Source organism: Coloeus monedula, assembly GCF_965178545.1.
Source record: "Coloeus monedula genome assembly, chromosome: 8".
Lineage (NCBI taxonomy): Eukaryota > Metazoa > Chordata > Aves > Passeriformes > Corvidae > Coloeus > Coloeus monedula.
This window is the reverse complement of record NC_138788.1, coordinates 18,952,917-18,971,613: the sequence shown is the minus strand read 5'-3', so window position 1 is coordinate 18,971,613 and position 18,697 is coordinate 18,952,917. Positions and strand designations below refer to the sequence as shown.

Here is an 18,697-nt window from a genome sequence, read left to right as displayed (position 1 = left end):
GGATCCCTGGATTATTTGACCCTGGAGTTAGTTACCTTTGGGATCCAATTCCATATCTGTTTTTCATCTTTTGCCTACTCTGAAAATGTGAGGATGTTATATCCCAAGATCTTGGCCTAAGATTGTTCTTCATGAAAGCAGTAGGATGACAGATTACCCGCAAATGGTATAAACAAATCCAACTAAATAGGAAAGACCCTGATATTATGAGGACTCAATTAATCTAATACATTGAGACATTGCTGATATGTAATGGTATCATTGATTCAACTGCATTTGTATAGGACATGATTTTATACCTCAATACCTCCCTCTGAGGTGGGGTTTTATTGAAATTGAAGAAGGTTGTTCCTCTTAGCTTATTAGGGAGCTTTGGAAATTTTGGTCATACATCACAAACATTCTCACAAGAACCACAATGACATGTGAGAGAGTAATTTAAGTGACTTCTCCTTCCCTCTGTGACAGGACTACGGGGAAATCATGTCCAGATTTCTGTTAGAGGTGGCTGAGCTAAATTATTAGAGGTCAATAGAAGGGGAACTCTACCATACAAGTCTTTGTTTTCTTCAATGGACTTAGAAGTGTAACAGAAGCTGTAATGCAGTGCAGAATTCTATATGCTTGCCATATTCATCCTTGCTATTTCTGTCTTCATGAGATGCATTTCAGTGTCTAAAGAATGTTTCTTTTGCAGTTTTTGCACAGAAGGCTCAAAGACCTGAGAATATTTATGTCCCTAGAGGAAGGGTTAAAAAAGGTAAGTCAGATGTTCACCCTGAAAATCCTTTCAGTAATCCAAAAGCAGATCTGTTAAGGTAGCTTCATTTGTGTGGAATATGACTGAATAGACTGTTTTACAGAGCTCTGGGGATAATAGTCCTCTACGAATGACCCCAATCTTTTTGACCTTTTGTGACACTGGAAACTTTTGTAAGTGCAGAGTGTGAAGGGAACACATCTCACGTCTTGGGAACTCTACTTTATGTTACAAATGAGTTAGAAAATGCCAGCATCAGTAGAATGAGTTTTCAGTTTCTGGACTTAAACTGCACAGATTACCTAGAAAGAGTCCAGCTTTGTGACTGCTAACGTAGAAGCCCTGTTCTATGAATTGCTGAGGAAGCAGGGCACTTTAAGGAATATGTTTTGTGCTCTTTAACTAAACTATGTTTTTTAAAGCAGAGCTTATCCCTGGGATATATTTGTGTACAATGCTACCTCTCAGCTTGGCTTTTAGACTTGACAAATAGCAGGATGGCCTAAGAAGGACATACTTCTTAGGAAACACTCAGTCTGTAATACTTTTTTTAATATCTGCTGGATCAAGGGTGCTTGATCTCTTTGTATTCAGTGAGGAAGGCAGATGCCACAAGTTTAATAATACTTTCGCTGGTGTTCTCTCTTCAGAGACAATAATCAGGCCTGTAAGGGACCTGTCTCAATCAAGCATATATGATCCATTTGCTGGAATGAAAACCCCGGGCCAGCGGCAGCTGATTACATTACAGGAGCAAGTGAAAATGGGCATCCTCACTGTGGATGAAGCCGTACTTCATTTTAAGGAGTGGCAGCTGAATCAGAAAAAGAGATCAGAATCATTCCGGTTCCAGCAGGTACAGACTTACACTACTGTTTAAGAAATACAGCTGTGTCTCTAGGTATATATCACAAGCTGCTCAGTGTGGGTACATTTTTTTCCTGGTTGGAGAAGGAAGACTGCTAACATAGTCCCCCAGGTAGCAGAGTTCTCTACTGCCATGGGGGAGCTGTTCCCAGTAAGCAGCAAGCAGGTAGCAGTTTTACAGATCTGTTTGTCTTGCAGTAATATTGTTAGTTTTTGAGGATCTGTATACAAGGAATTGGATCAAATCCAGTTGGCTAAATCACCTTTCTAGAGGTCACCTAGCACCTACCTGCTGGCAGGGGACTCCTGCGATGACCATTTAACTTGTTGGTTTCTCATCCATTTCAGATCAGTGAAGACTCTGTGTCCCAGATGGTGTATTGGTTGTAAAGTCTTAGCTGGTAGATGATCTGGTTTCTCCCTGATTGTTGGCTGATGATTACAGGACTGTTCTAGCAGCAGTTATTAGTAAAAGCAGAGTGTTTGGGTGGCTTAACTGAATGACGGAGTCATTTTGTTGGCAGCAGTGACATAATGACTGGTGGAACTATCAGTCGTAGTTTAAAATTTTCATTCTCAAGTTAGAGTGAAGCTCCCTCTTTAAAAGCCTGCTTCTTTTGGAGCCTCTTGTTCATGCTGTGGCAGTCTGGTCTCCAGTGGGTGATGTTGTTTTGAAAGCTGTCAGAACAGTGGCAAGGCTTTTCTCCTCCTGATTCTCAGTTGGAAAGGTACTCTCTACCCAGAAACAGTCAGAGGAGTCCCTTCTTCTGTCAGTGAAGAACACAGTGGTACTTCAGTAAATTTATGTAGAAGAGATGAAGGTATCGTCTGTGCCCCATGCCATGAGCAGCTTTCAAAGTCTCTGCTCCAAATTTTGCTTCATGGTACAGCAGTTGTTTCATCTGCTTTTCTACCTATTCAGGGGTTTCCTCCTCTCAGATCTGTACATATTTCCCTGCTGAAAAAAGTTGTCTTTTTCCTCCCTACCATTTTGTACTGTAAGGTATAATATGCTGCCACACAATGGTGAAGAGACTTTGCTCCCAGTTACATTTCTTCATTGGGGATATCCTGAATTCTGAGTTGTCCTTCCCACTCTGGGCTGCATGGCAGCCTCTTCTGTCCCTGCAGTCAGAATTTTGTTCATTAGTACAGAAAGGACTATGGAGTTGATTGTGGGTCTTGTTTCTGTGTCAGTGTCACAGTGCAAACAAAATACAGGGAGTTCTAAACCCAGTCTGCTGCTTTTCTGCAGTTGCCAGTGAGTATGTGAACTTGACCTGAACATACATGATGAACATCAGAAAAAACCTTGGCTTCTGAAAGGCACACATGGGTTTCTGAAAGGAATAGATTAAAAACCTGTTGATGTGGTTTGGACTTCAGCCAGGTCTAGCAAGCTTTGTTACAGCTTGACTGCAAAGTTAGCTAAAATACTGTACTGGTTTTGTTAGAAAGCTGCTCCTCTTCCTTTAGCCAAAACCCTGAAAAGAATATCTTATGATGTTTTTAGGAAAATCTGAAACGTCTGCGAGACAGCATAACCAGGAGGCAAATGGAGAAGCAAAAAAAAGACAAAAGTGCAGGTAACAGTCTTTGATTCTGATATTCTCTGGTAATGAAGCAGCTAACCGTATTAATAAGCTCTTCAGGCAGAAATGTGTCTGTGTGTATTGTGGTTCTGCGATATTTTAATATGCACATCCCTGTGCCAGTTGGCAAAAACATAGGGAAGTTGCTTTGCTCCTCACTTTCACAGCCAAGAAAAGGATGCCCACACCTGTGGGGTGCATCTTGATTCATTCATGTACAGTTATGATTGTCCTTATGCAATTTGGTTTAACTCTGTTCTTAAGTGCAAAACCGTCTCTTGGAGGCTACAATTGCATAGACCTTTCTGAGCTGTTTATTTTCCTTTCCAGATTTGGAAATTACAGTACCCATTCGACATTCTCATAATACTTTGGGGAAACCAGAATGTGGAATATATGAATACACCCCCAGGAAAAACGTTTTTCCGCCAAAAAAGGAGTTAAAACGAGGAGACTGGAAAACAGAAAGCACATCCAGCACAACAAGTAAGCAAGCTCTGAGTGTCACCTGGAAAGCTGGATGGAACACACTTACCCAGCCTGACCCTGCAGTCAACCAGGGGACAGGACTTCTGTTCCTGAATCCCAGTACTGACAATGCCACCCCAAACCTTGCATGCCTCAGGCCAGCTGTTCTCAAAACTGTAAAAGCAAGTCCAGATGTGCATCAAGTGGTTTGGGTATCTTTTGTCTGCATCTCTGCAGGAGGAGAACCTGAAAGCTGAGCAAAAGATTCCCTTGAGCCCTGTCAGGGAAGGCGTACCACCTGCCTTCAGTTCTTAAAAGTGGATGGCAGCTGCTCTCTTATTGGAAAGGATGCTCCTGTGCTGTGACTGCCAGCAGGCTGTGTGCTCTTCTGGCCTGAAGGGCAGTTATATTTCAGGCTGGAAACCAGTCCCTACATGTTGTTTCTTCAATTGTTGTATGTAAAGGACAGCATTTTTCATTGGTAACAGTGGGACTTCTTGAGTGACTTGGGCAGTCTGCACGTTTTTATTATCTTTGCTTTTCATTAGGTTTAATTTGTGCAAATCCCTGCATTTTTGCTCTTACTGCAGACTGAGCAATTCTTGGGGAACTCATTTAGAATCAATTTGGTCCTTTGAAAGGAAACCTGAGCTCCTGTGACGTTACTACCTTTGTAACTCTTGGCAAGATGCAGCTGGCATACATCTAGAACAGGTGCCATAGGCAGCTGGCTGAGCCAGTAATTTGCATACAAGCAGATGTGAGAGAAGTGTTAACAAGTCTGCAGAGCTTGCTGTGTGCAGCTTGGAGCTCTTTCTCATGGTGTGATATGAGAATGGACCCTACCACAGTATTTAGCACTCTTAAGTGCTGCTGTTTGTACCAGCTGATGAGACTTACCAAAGCTAGCAGGGAGGGAGTGCATCTTAGGAGAAAACCTTTCTAGTCACCATTTCAGTGTAGAGGTTTCCGAATATTAGTGTCCCAGTATTTCACAGCCCTACAGAATGTTATCTATTTATGACTGAAACCAGCCATAGCAGTTGGATACGTTTGTGAGTTGCCATCACCTTTGGAGATGGCATGACTAATTGCAAAAACAATCCCTACTCTCCGTCCATGGCAGTTAAATGGGTTTGCATAGATGGGTGCTGAAGGTTGGTTGAACGAACTTGTTTTTAGCTTGGAAATACACTAGGAAGCATTCCTGTGATGAGTAAGGATTGTTGTAAGAGGATGTAGTAAACAGCTATTTGGAACAGAAACTTCTTAAGCAGTCATTTACTCTAGGAATGAGTATGTGACAGTGCTCATAGCCATCTACCTTCATGCAATTGTTAAAGATAGGGAAATGATAATTTAAATGTACATAAGTGTTGGGTGTGTAACCCTTGTGAAAATATTTGCCTGACTTGCTAGGTGATATTGGCATTGGATCTTTTCAGTTAGATTATGGTTGTGAGTATTTAACCAGAAGACTGGATAAAGAAAGATAAGGCAGAAATCTTCTAGAAAGCAAGCATTAGGGATTTGCAGTTAAATCACCAGGGTTTAATAATCAGTTTTTCTCTTGCTTACTTGCTCCAGGTAGTGCAAGTAACCGCTCCAGCACTCGGAGCATATTGAGTGTCAGCAGTGGGATGGAAGGGGACAGTGAGGTAAGTTCTCACCTCTGCTATGTGCTGCTCTGCTGTCCTTAAGTACATGGCTTTGTTGTCATGCAAAAGAAAAAAAAAAAAGAAGCTCAGAGCTGGCATTGCATTTAATTGCATTTATAGAAATGCCAAAACGTAGCCACTTCTTTTGTAAAGCTACCAAGAACCAAATTCTGCTGTTCTGTAAACACTTCTCTTCATTTTGTAGGACAGTGAAGTCCCAGAAACAGCAAGGAGCCGCAGCCCAGTTCCTCACCAAGTAGAGAGGCTTCCCTTCCCAGAAAGGCCTCCCAGAGTGCCTCCTCGAGGTGCAAGCAGGTAAAACTAAAATGCAACTCAAATGTGTGCTTTCAGTGAATCCATATGGAAACCTTGGACAGAATGCAAGGCAGTTAGCAAGGCAGAAAGTGAATGTGTTTTTGAACAAAGTCTACCAGACTGCTATCTGTCAACACACACTGTTAGGAATTGTAAGATCATTGTTTCTCATCTGTAATATGTGGAGGAATCTGTTTCCTAGTTGGTAATAAGGCTGCTGCAGTGCTGTTGCTGTGATTCATGCACAGCAAGGGGCAGCACTAGTGAAGCACACCACGCTTGCCATAGTAAGACTGACCCAGGTGGAGTCAGATCCTGCCCTTGGCAGAGATTTAGTACCTGACTCTCCTGAGAATATCCTCTTGGAACATACAAAGTGTAGTGCAGGGGGAAGTTTCTTTTGGCATTCTCTTGGACTTTTTTCTTTTTACAAAGTTCAGATCTCTCCAAAGCACATGTTTACACATGTTACTGGTCTTAGAGAAAGAACTGCACTGGTTTTATGAAAGGTGTTGAGGAGTTTTGCCTTGATTTGATCACAAACTTAAATAACTTGTAAACATTCCTTTAGTCCAACCAGTGCAAGTCTATGAAATCTATTCCCCAAAAAGTTCTCTCAGTATAGATACCAATAAAATTCTCCAACTGTTAAAGCAGTAATTGCCACTGTGTGGGTGCAGCAAGTTCTGTGTTGTTGGCTTGGCTTTGGCAAGGATATAGCTGGAATTTATCTGCAGTTAGTTTGAAAAAAGGCTTTGAATCTTTTGATCTCTTCCTATTGCATCTTCATTTCAGGAGAAAGCTACCATACTATCAAAGTTTTACTCCAACCAACTATTACAGAATCTCTTTCCAGTAATAGTAGAACTACTGCAGCTGAGGAACAGAAAAAATAGCTTGGACAGGAACAGGGCTCTGGCAGCTTGGCATTTGCTCTGTTGCTGAATCAGACAGTCTGTTTTTCTTCTTGTATGACTATTGCTTGTACAGTATTCTTACATGTGATGTTATTGCATGCAATGTGTTGTTCCAGAACTCTATTTGCTACTGCTTTTACATGTGTTTTCATTCTCTTTTTATAGGCCTGTAAGCTGTGAACGCTTTTATCCTCCACCTGTGCCCCCAAGAGGTCGCTGAATCTCTCAACATCTGTGGAATATGAGATTTTTTTCAGTTTATATATGTGTTTGTACAGAATTTTTTGGGCTGACTTAAATTATTTATAAGTGGGACCCAAATAATTTCATCCCCTTTATCCTCCCTGAAGCTCTGGTAACTTTTCCCATGATTTTCACTGGGACTTCTTGGCGTTCTATAACTTCTTTTATTGGAAGAATTTTGGTGCTTTGGGGCTTCAAGAAAAGGTATCATCATTGGGAAGGACACTGATGTGTGTCTTGGGAGCCCTGCACCAACACGAAGTTGCCATTTGATCAAGAAAGCACACCTGTCCTTTTAGGAACTAAATCCTGATAAGCATTGTTAACAAACCTCTCAATACAGTCTACCAGGGCTTGACTGGAAAACATGCTTGTAAAAGTAAAGAAAATAAGATGTTTGAAGAATGCTCATTACAGCAGGAGCAGGTGAATGTACTACTGCTTGGCATAACATTTTGGATACAGTTATACTGACCTTTCAGAAGGTGTAGCATCCCCCTCTAGCAATCATTAAACCATGGGCAGGATGAGAAATTGTCTGTCTTCAAGAATGTAGTTTGCATACAGCCTTGAAAATGCCTTTCCTTTTTCTGCTCCCTCCTGGAAGAGGACAGACAAGGTATTGTGTGTGCTGTATTTACCACGAAAATTCCCAAGATAGTTGGTAAGGGACCTTCTATATCACAAACCATCTGTACTTAAACCTTTTTCAGGGAGTGTGTGGGTATGGTGTTACAAAATCACGAGTGAGCTCTCAAATTAGAGAAGGAATTGGTGGCAGTGCTGTGTTCTGTATCTCTTACATGTGGTCATTATAGCAGCAATACAAAGGCATTCCACTTCATACTCTGGAACAGTAAGTAGTAAGTCTCCAATTATCACTGCACACCCCTTACAAATATCAGCTGTGTTTCAGCTGGCTGCAGTGGAAGCACAGCCTGGGGGCTGGACTTTGCTTCATCTACTGTTCCTTTCTGCCAGTGAATCTGCAACAGCTATGTCCAGCCTTTTCTCTGCTTGAGGGCTTACAACCTTCAGGAGGCTTCCTGGTATGGCTCTCTTCCAGGCCTTGAAATCTGTGCATATCCCAACCCTTGGGGGACAAGTTTAAGGCTCTGGTTGTCCCTGAGTGATTGAGATAGGAATTCTGCAAGATAACATTCAGAGTAGAGAATTAAACACCATTACCAACTTGGTTTTTAGGGATGAAGGAGGGGGAATGGCTTGAAAAGGACAGGGATACATCTGTATTAGGTGATCCCTCAGGTGCAGGTAGGACATGCAGAGCTTCTGTCTGAGCATGTCTGCTCTCCTTCATCTGTAGGAGGGCAGGTGACAGAGTTGCAGTTCCTTTCTCTCGCAGGGTGGTAAACCCACCCAATGTGTGAAGCTGCAGCAGTGACAGCAGCTGTGACTTGACCAGCTCTGAATGAAGGTGGAGAAGCCCCTGCTTCTTTCAGGGATATAGGCATATGCTAAATATCATCTGTGCATTAAACTCACAGGGTTTGGGTGACTCCAAATGCAGTTCATATACGTTCTCCTTTTGATGACAGAGGGATGCAGGTGTTGTGCTGCAGGCCTATAGATACAGAAATGTCCTTTCTGTTTTGTTTTTTTATTTTATTTTTTAAAGGAATCTCAGTGCTGTCTCCAGTAACTCAGGCACTATAGACTCTCAATGACAGTTTGCTTTTGTTCAGAGTAGCCAGGGGGATGGTGAAGGGAGAGCTGCCTTTCTGTGCTCTTCTTGGAATGAAACAAGGTTTCCAGCACTATTAGCTCAAATTGGATGAGGTTTTGGTGCTGAAATGAGGAAAATAGTAGCAAGGATAAGTGAAGAAATTAGGGGTAAAAGAGATAAACCAAAAGAAGAAATTCAGCAGCTTGATTTCTTCAGCTGTCACATGCTTTGGTTTGCACACAGCTCCCTGGTTTTGCTCCAAAATTCCCTATCTTCTTGGTACTGACTGCAGCTGTGTCCCAGATCTTGGAGCTGTGATGTAGTAAGAGGAATTTGTCTGCTTTCACATCTGCCAGGTACAGCATAAAGTAGATTTGTAGGATGTGAGTAAAACTGTTGTAAGGCAGGAAAGGAAGAGCAAAATATGTATCATGAAGATTTCCTTTCAACGCTGTTGGACTTAGGCAGCCCAGGAATCCATCTTTCCAAGCTAATTTTTAATTCTGCATCCCCGCCATGTTATAGCCAAATGTCCTCTATGGGGAGGGATTTATCTGAGCATTTGCCTTTGCAGAATCCTAATACTATGGTTGTGAACTGGATTTTTATTGCTTGTGCTGTGGAGAGATGATTATATCTGAATTGCTGAAAAGTAGCTCGTAAGTAGCCTTTCTGTCCCTCTCCCATTTGAAGCTTAGATACTTCGTTACTCTGACCTGACTTATCATATGAACCCAAATGCTGAGGCTCTGGTTTGGAGGAGAGGTGAGCTGGGAAAAGGGGAACTGAGCCATACTATAAATGTATTCTGTTCAAGCCCCTTCTGCACTGCTTAAGGGAGGGAAATTGAAGATGCAGCTGTAGTTTCAGGTGTTCCTGTCTCACTTCTGCTGGATTAGTGAGGGATCTCAGTGACCAACCATCACTGCAAGGCTGTCGCCCTATTGAGGAGAAAAGGAACAGCATTAAAATGGCTTTACTGTTAGAGGCAGGTAAACAATTAGGATGCAGGCACGACTTCCAAGTCTCTTACAGGTGATGCACCTACTTAGCCACCGAAGTGTGTGTTCCACTTTGGGTTGGATTCATCTAGTTGCTTTAAGCCTCTTGAATCTCAGTGTATGGACTCCCTGTATCTGTAATTTGTGCTGGTGAGCATGTGGTATTGCTTCCATCCAGGATGAGAAGTGCCCTGAAACTGAAGATCAGAAGAGACCAGAGAAGAAAAGAGTGCATACAGATTGCTGGTTACTTAAGAATGTGCCTGGGAGGGAAAGTGGGAATGAACAGTGTTTCTGATGCATATTAGAGTTCAAGGACTGAACAGATAATAAAATTGCTGGTAAAAACTTAAGTGACCTGGCCAATTGTAGGGTCATCAACCAATCCACCAAACTCAGGTGGCAGCTGGCAGGCCTGGGGAAAGTGTTCTTTGTACAGCATGCCTTGCAAACCCTGCTGCAACAGATGGCTCTGGTTGGCCCTGTTGCTTACTGAGACACTTAAGTACTCAATAAACTGAAGATGCTGAAGCCTCCTCTCTCTGTCTCCCAAGGGTAAGCGACTCTGTTTTGGACTGAGATGCAATGACTAGGAGGAAACATATGGTGTTATCAAAACTGTCTAGGTTTTCTTTTTTTTAGTCCGTGTGTGTGTAATACAGGCATAGCTTTTGCATGGGTTTTGGCAAGTGTATCTCTCTACAGGGACCTCGCTTCTACTGAAATAGTGCATGTACTGTCTGGGAAAGGCTTCATTTAAGTGTACTTTGTGAAATACGTTCAGGGGAGGTAGACAATGTGTAAAACCACAAAGGGAGAATAGCATAGGTATGGTGGTAACAGGGAAATCTGTTTTCTGCGTCATTCCTACAACGCGTGGATGACATGTAACAGCATGGAGTTCCTGCCTTCTGCTCACATCATTTGTTGTCTGTGTGCTTATTTGTTGGCTCTCTTTATTTGAGAAGATGGTGTAACTCCAACCCCCCTCTTTTTAAAGAATATATATGATAGCTTTTGAAATTTTTTACTATATTTGCTTAATTTAAAAGTTGTTTGATGAATCGGTGTTCAATACCATGAGCTTTTTGGATTGGGGGCTTTGTTCGTTTGGGTTTTTTTTTTACTGTGGACTTGTAGTTTGAGGTGGGTCCAAGTTTGGAGGCAGGTTTGTGGGTTTCGTCTTAGCCAGCGCTGACAGAAACCTTATCCTGAGCGAGCTCCAGGTGTGGCTGTGCCGCCTCAGCGCTTGCCCTGGGCCCTGTGCTCCCGCTGCTTCTGTGAGGGGTGTAGAGAATGGGACTGTGTATTTCACAGAATCACAGAATTGATGAGCTTGGAAAAGACGTCTGAGAATGTCGAGTCCAACCTCTGACTGAACACCACCGTGTCAACTAGACCATGGTACCAAGTGCCATGTCCACTCTTTCCTTAAACACCTCCAGGGCCAGTGACTCCACCACCTCCCGAGCAGCCCCTTCCATTGTTTGATCACCCCTTCCGCGAAGAAATTGCACCTAGTGTCCAAGCCTGAGCCCCTGTCCTCTTGTCCTGTCACTGGTGGTCTGGGAGAAGAGACCAACGTGCCTCGCTACAGCCTCCTTTCAGGCACTGGTAGAGTGTGATAAGGTCTTCCCTAAGCCTCCTCCTCTCCAGGCTCAACAACCGCAGCTCCCCACAGGCCTTGTGCTCCAGAGGGTATTTGTACAGAGCCCTGCGCCACGCTGTTCCCAAATACCTTTAGATTATTTTACCGATCGAAACGCAATATCAACTACACTTCCATCACGTAAGAACGGAGCTTCCCTGCGCTCCTGCTGGCCGTGCTGTGCCGAGGCCCGCGGGGCGCGGGCACCCCGGGTCCCGCCCGCCGCGCTCTGTGCCCGCCCGCGGGCCCGTCCTGGGCGCCGCCCACCCGGCGGGGCTCCCGTAGCGCTCCCGTAGCGCCGCCGCGGTTCCGGCGGGCGGGCGGGTGACGTGGCGGGCGGGGCGGAAGTGGCGTCGGCGGCGGGCGCGGGCCGGTGCCGCGGCGGGGCCTGCTGGGGACGCCGAGGCCCGAGATGGCGGCGTCCGGGCTGCTCCTGCTGCTCCTGCCGCTCCTGCCGCTGCGCGCCCGCGCCGACGAGCACGAGCACACGGTGAGGCGGCGCCCGGCTTCCCCGGGAGCGGCGCTCGGGCGCGGCCCCCGTGCCGCGGCGGCGCGGAGAGCGCGGCTCGGTGGGCGGGAGGGACGGGGAGCGACGGGCCGCGGCCTCGGGGGGAGCGGGCGGCTCCCGCTCCGCGGGGCTCCCTCCGCGCCTGCTCCGCTGCTCGCGCTGTCCTGGCCGCGCGGGCCGGAGTCGGGCCCCGCGCTCTGGTTCGGCCTGAGGGGGACGCCGGAGCGCTCGGGGCAGGGCCGCCCCGTTCTCTGATCCGGTTTGCACATCCTTGTGCGGCCGGGCGCGGTGTCCCACCTTTTCCTGGAGCAGATAAACGCCCCGGCAGGTACGCGTGCTTTGTTTGGAGAGCGCTGTTTGCTCTGCCCTCCTCTCGGGAGGGTGTTTGCTCTTGCCTCAGAACACAAGCCCGAGCCGGAGCGCGGTTCTGACAGCCCGCCTCGGGGAGAGGCAGGGATAGCGTGGGAATGGGCTGGGGAGTGAGAGCAGGACGGGGACGCTGCCACGGACCCGCAAGGAAGATGGGTGTATAAAATACTGCTGATTTGAGTGCTCACCTCGTGAGCGTATAGAATAGTTTTTCTAAAGTGCTTACAATATTACCACAAAAAAATTTCTAGGAAGTAAGTACCAGTGCTTCGTCGGTTTCTGATCTTACATCAGAGTGTTGTTTCCTATGGCTTTCAGTGGGAGAAGGTGGAAGTTTGTGTGATAAGTTGAGATGTGATTTTGGAATGAGGCTTTCATGAAAACCGTTTCTGTTTCCTGCAAGTGGAATTCGAGTGGGTTCAAATGTGGCTATGATTAAACACTGGGTCTGTCTGTCTGTCAGGACTTCTTTTGCTCTTGAGCAGCCTAGCTGGTAAACAGTTGCTGAGTTTCTTATCATAGTTTTCTCTATGTGAGGTGTAGTAAAGCTTACCAAGTGCTCTTAATAAAACAGATAAATAGTGCTGATAGTTTTGGTGTAAGTGGTAGGTAATAAGTTGCCTCATTCCATGCAGTTTTGAGGATTTTAAAACTGGTTAGGATTGTGTTTGTTTTTTAAGAGGGAAAGGGAATTGCTGGTGCTGCAGTTAATGACAGAAAAGTTAATCTAATATTGAGTACTTTCAAGAAACAAATATTCTTTGAACTAGTTTAGGTCCCAGTTTTGTTACTGAACCTATGCTTTAGAGTTAGGCTCCTGCTGAGGTGAGATGGTTTTCTGCATAGCGCTGTGTTTATTTTAAGGGCTGGTTGGCTGGAGGGATTATTCATTGTTAAGTTAATATTGGTAATCTTCTAGGGAAAAAAAAAAAGCTGTCAATTTTATTTTGTGAATTTATTTGGTTTTGAGCTCTCCCTTCAAAAGTGACTGCTGATGTTTTTTGGGTCTTCTGAATGATTGCCTAAAGGCTTGTCATTTTTTTTCATCTAAGTACTCAACTCTGAGGGATTATAACTCTATTTTGGTTTAGTATTCTTGTTCACATAGCGTCCAGTTTATTAACATCGTATGATAGGTTAGGATTAGTTGGTGTAGAAAGACAGTTACCTTTTTTTGGAAGGCTGTGTCCTTGCTTGAGTATTTTGATACTTCAATCTTGTATGGGAGATTGGAGTGGAAGCATGAATAGTATGAATGAAACATGACCAGGGTTTTGTAGTAGTATACTGATTTTGAGATAAAGAACCTGAAGGAAATATTCCTTAAATACTGCATTTTAATGAATTTCAGTTTAAATATTATTGCCATTGGAAGGTTAATTTTCTTATAATAAAAGTGCTTTACTACATTTTAAAGACTCTGCTCACTTTTGGAGAAGTGGAAGGGAAATTTAGGATTTGATAATCTCAAACTAAATTTTTACTGACTTTAAAACTCAAGACCTGTTGGTAGGAATACACATCCTTATCCTTATCTTTATTCTTATCCTGCTGTTTCCTCAGTGTGCAGCTCCATGTGCGCAGACGCTCGGCCTGCCTGGGGGAAGGTGTGCTGGTGCATCCTGACACAGCTGTACAGGGTGTTACCAGTGCTGAGCATGTTGGACACACAGAAGTGCTGCCTTAAGCTGCTATAACATGGAATAGTGTGCAATATGTGTGCTATAATATATATTGTGCTGCTATAACATGGAATAGTGTGCAATATGTGTGCTGTAATATGTATTGTGCTGCTATAACATGGAATAGTGTGCAATATGTGTGCTGTATTATGTATTATATGTGTCCTTTATTTTATAATTGTGGACTTCTAAGCAAATACTATAAAAGTAAGTTGTGAGAGGACTCTGCATGAAGCTCTAGGTCTATACTATTGTTTCTGGAGATACGAGGTATGGATGGTGTCATTGAATCAACAGCTATATCCTTTATCTTAAGTTTGAATTAGTCTTTAAAAATCACATCTGCCTTTCTTTGGAGTATGAATAGTATGAATACAATTGTAAGATAAAGACATGGGAATTTAAGATCAATAGTAAGTGAAGAGAAATTTTAGACACAGCATTTAAAATCTCCATTGTCTAAAGACAGTACAGCAGCATAACTTCAGACCACAACAGAACTCAGGAACTAACTTTCCAGTTAGTTCTTGTCTGTTGATTCTTTAACTTATTTTCATGCTTCAGAGCATGTCATGTACTTGCTCATTGCCTGTATTCTAATAATTGCAACATTTTTTGAGTTGTCCTATTATTTGTGGAAGTGATAGTATCAATGTGGTACTGGTGGCCTTACCACAATGTATGCTGATCCTGCAGAAACAGGGCTGGGGGGGCTCCTGCCTGGCCTTTGCTTTCACATCTTCTGTTGCTGGACTTGTTGGAATTGATGATGAAATAGACAAACTGTAAAAGATTCTGAAATATCCCGTGGTTTTTGTTGGAGGAGAATGGTCTAGGGAGTAGGTAGCATTTTAATTTTAATGTTGCTTCAGTTTAATTGTCTGTGCTCTGTAAGCATGGAAATACATGAAAAACATTGAAAAACAAACCAAACCCAGCCTATATTGTGTAGCAAAATTCCTAATTTATTACGGTGGAGAAAAGCATTTTTGCTTGACTTATACCCCTATGAAGTACATTAAAATCCTGAGCATATAAGGCTTATTTAAAATTAGTATATTAGATCAGGAACTTTGTACAGTGTATGAAAATTGTCAGTTAGAGAAACACTGTGGAAAACATTTCAGTGCCTGTTAAATACTTATTTGCATATGAAGTTGTGTGCAGATGAGCAGCCTGATTCCTCTTTGAAGTTGTGTTTCCATTTTGAAGAGGTGAAATAAATGTCATGGAAGCAGGACGTGGTGTGCCTGAGCAATCTCGTGCATCTAGGAAGTGTAACAGTAAAAGTACTGCGTGTGCAGTAGATCAGCCTGTGCTGCCAGTACAGTTCTAGCCACATCTTGGTGAGGTCTACAATTCAGGGAGAAATGGAGAAGTGTTACTAGAAATAGCCTGCTTTGTCCAAAGGAGAGCATGAGGCTGAAATCCACAGTTTAATAGGGTTTGGATGTGAGCTGCAAACATTGAGTATTATCACGGTGCTTGAAAGATAGAATATCTGTAAGATACTGAGGACAACAAGCCCGAGATATTACTTACCAGGTGAGTCTTGCTTGCTGCCTCTTCTATTTCTTGTCCTGCTTCTACAGCTTTGCTTTGCCAGTGACAGATAATGTTGGTCTTCTTTTTTCCCCTGAAAGATGTGCATTGTGGAGAGCGTCATTCCAGATTTCTATTTGAGAAAAGGAGTAAAATTGCATATTTTCTGAAAGGAACTGTCTTGATTTGAATTTATTTTGCTGAATCATCACATAAAATTTGGCAGTTGTAATCCTCTTTTTGTCTCCATCTTTTTTTTTGCAAAGTGTTTTCCTGGTTTAAAGAGGAATATCAATAACCTGACAGTTTCGTATCTTTTTCTGCAACCTTTGGTATACTGACTTAATCTAGCCTTACTTGTTTTGTAGAAGAAATAGTCTATTTTAGGGTTACCATGCTAATTTCTACAGCTGTGCAAAGAGGACAAAAAGTTGCTTTCCACACATGAGTGCCCTGTTGGGTAACAGGAAGGAAAGATGCCTGTGCTATACTGAAGGTAGTCTCAGTATTGCTATATTTGAATAGTTTCTAAGCTGTATAGATGTATGGAAATTGTCTTGGTATTAAGCCTCAAAGTGGTGCACACCCCCAGTTTTTCACTAGTTGTATTACATGGAAGAGATGCACTCCTGGCCAAGTCAGACTGCACAAGCTTCCTGCCAGTTTTGTGTCCTGCAGGAAACTAGAGTGGACCCATCAATACCGGCAACAAGGAAGAACTGTAGGTGGGTTGGACGTGATTTTGGCTTGTACAGACACATCCGTGCAGCCCAGTGCTCTGAACAGGCAGCGTGGCCATATTGTGCTGCTTTGGAACAGATGTCCTCAGCTGTGATGAGGGTTGGGGATGGTACGTAGTTGCACTTGAGGTGCAGGTTGGTCCTCCACCACACGGTTGGCAGTTACAGAAAAAAGTTCCTGAAGGTTTATCTCCCCTCAATCAGACTGTAACAGCTATATGGTAGGTAACTTGTGTCGATGCTGAGACTTTTCAGGCTGCATCTATAAATATATCATTATATATTCCATATATTTACTGAAATTACTGAGCTGATATTAAACTTAGTGCAGAAAAATATCCAAAGCTTACAGACATTTTTTCATAAATTACAGTAAGTGAAACATAAATAAAATTGTGTTTTGTAGTCTTTCTCACATGTGGAAGTACTGAACTGTGTGAATTGTAGCACCATGACCAAGTTGTTAAATGTTTGTGTCTGTGAATATAATTAGGATATCTGAGCTATATGCAGTATATTATCCCTTCATAGGAACCAAAACCAGAAGAGCTTGCTGAGATCTGCCATAGTACAGATTGCAGTATCTTATTTGTTGACCATCTTTGCCTTGTCATCTAATATGTTCATCTTGGCTTATTTTATGTTCTCTCTCTCGTAGCATGACCTTTTTGCTGAGAGGTGTATTATATGTAAGCCTTCTCAAAACCTAGTGGTCCTCATAAAGAAGTGATGGTACAGCCTCCTACAAGATACTCTAGTGCTTTGTCGTGCCTAAATAAGTTTTCCTTCGTGTTGACATTGTTATTTCTTGTAGATGTTTTGATATTATGAAGGCACTAATGAAAAAGGAAACCAATCAAACAAAAACACCACTACCAAACCACCACAAACTTGAACTCTTTAATAGCACTGTGTTCTTACTACCAAATTACCTTTCCACTAGGCTAAGAATGTAAGGATGAGATATGTCATGTCTCAGAAATGTATTTAAATGTGGAAGCTCATCTTTGTAACTGACAATGAGCAAAACCCAGCATATGTAAGGAGAAGAAAATGTCCTTGAGTTTTTACTAGACACCACCCCCAAATTTAGGCTGAAGTTGCTTAAGTTGTTTTGCTTACTACAGCACTCTTGATTTGAGGAGGCCACCGGGTGCACCTGATGGATGGCAAACGGCTGTGCTAAGGACTGCTGAGTGTGTGGTGTAGCCTGGGCTGGCTGAGGTGGTGTGTTTGTTTATGTAGCAGTCCTGAACAGATTTATATTGTGCTCTTCTGGGGTGATTGTGAGAAAGGAGGAAGTAATAAATGCAGAGTGAATTCTTTACATTTGATCTGGCTCTTTTGCTCTCTAGAGCAGGCTGATGGCATCTTGGAGTCACTGTGGGAAAAACTTGTAAGCCCTGAAGAGGGACTAAACACCATGCATATAAGAGACAAGCAAAGACCAAATTCGTTATTGCAGGTGTTGTAATTACTATTTAGTTACATTGGTAGATCAGAAAATGTAGCAAGATTTTGCATATTATGTTAATCTGTTGGTTTCTGCTTCTTCTGTCACTTCTGGTATAGTTCCAAAAATGTGGAGGTCCCAGCTCAGTATGAAGCACGTCAGAAACAAGCAGCTAAGTAAAGCAGTGGTCAGTGCTTTCTTTATTCAGGCACTGTCAAAGATGAACTCACAGACCTAAGGATGTTGTCATATTCTATTACTGAAGGCTGAACAGAGACATCGGTCAACTCACATGTAAGCTGTTTGGTACAAGTAGTGCTAAAGTGGGCTCTTGACAAGTTAAGACCATTTTGAGAAAGGGCTGGAAATACGTTCTGCAGCTGTTAGAGGAAGAAACAGAAGACGTGATAGACGTAACAGGCTAGGAAGAGATACAGACCAGCTTGTCCCGTGCTCCCTTGGCAAGAGCTAGAGGCAGATTTGAAGTGCAGATTCCACTGTCTGCTTCTGCAGCTGAGGGGGTTGGAACTGTGATTTTGCTTGCTTTCTGTTTTCTATCCCAACTTTCTTTGGACAACTGTGCTGCACTGGTATAACCTTTCTGGTTGCTGGCAGAGAGCAGGAATGTTACTTTCTCTTACTGTGTTGTTTACTTTTTCTTTGATCCTTCTTAGATATTCTTTACCTGTCAAAAATGTTCTGAAGTGTGTACTTTGCAAAGGGGCAGGTTTGTGAAACTGATAAGTGTTTGGTCTCTGCTGCAGCTCAGAATGAAATTAGTAAGATATTTTAAGTTTCTTGTTAGAAATCACTCACATAAGAGGCTGGAATGACCCTTGTACATCTTTTGTAAACAAAAAAGATGAGCCTTTAATTGAGATGGCATGTTAGTTTAAAGGGATTAAATTATTTTCCAAAGCATGTTTGTTTAAATCCTTGAGTTAACTTTAAACACCTCATATGAAGAATTTTTTGCATTCTGCACGTACCTAATTATTTCTGCATTAACCTCTTGGTATGACTATGGTTGTTCAGAATAAATGGAGTTGAAGAATCTTTGTTCATTTGTTAAAAAGGGAGATACAGAACCGTATTCAGTATTTCAGCTGTGCACTATGTAATAGTTGTATCTAATTAACTTTTTACTTTCTTTTCTTCTCCGAGATGTTCTGTGTCTGTGTTTTGGTCTTATAATAGTACTTTATACTTCTGTACCTAAAAAAATTCAGGACCTATACAGTGATTTGCTT

General features: G+C 42.8%; 2 protein-coding genes across 4 annotated transcripts in view; both read left to right on the top strand.

The window, feature by feature from the left end:
• Positions 1-10,064, top strand: part of PIK3AP1 (phosphoinositide-3-kinase adaptor protein 1) — a 38,542-nt gene extending 28,478 nt beyond the window's left edge. Inside the window, exons 11-17 of the mRNA XM_082286611.1 lie at positions 698-760; positions 1,411-1,616; positions 3,141-3,213; positions 3,550-3,705; positions 5,275-5,345; positions 5,551-5,660; positions 6,743-10,064. Of these exons, the coding sequence (XP_082142737.1) occupies positions 698-760; positions 1,411-1,616; positions 3,141-3,213; positions 3,550-3,705; positions 5,275-5,345; positions 5,551-5,660; positions 6,743-6,797 (734 nt within the window). The 3' untranslated portion in view covers positions 6,798-10,064. The remainder of the gene's footprint in view (positions 1-697; positions 761-1,410; positions 1,617-3,140; positions 3,214-3,549; positions 3,706-5,274; positions 5,346-5,550; positions 5,661-6,742) is intronic.
• Positions 10,065-11,508: 1,444 nt separating this feature from the next.
• The window catches only part of TM9SF3 (transmembrane 9 superfamily member 3), a 45,570-nt gene continuing 38,381 nt past the window's right edge, over positions 11,509-18,697 (top strand). The window contains exon 1 of one of the 3 annotated variants that reach the window (XM_082286051.1): positions 11,509-11,643. In XM_082286051.1, the coding sequence (XP_082142177.1) occupies positions 11,566-11,643 (78 nt within the window). In that variant the 5' untranslated portion in view covers positions 11,509-11,565. Of the gene's footprint in view, positions 11,644-11,890; positions 11,990-15,078; positions 15,258-18,697 lie in introns of those variants that run through there. The other 2 variants (XM_082286053.1, XM_082286052.1) reach the window with 2 other exon arrangements.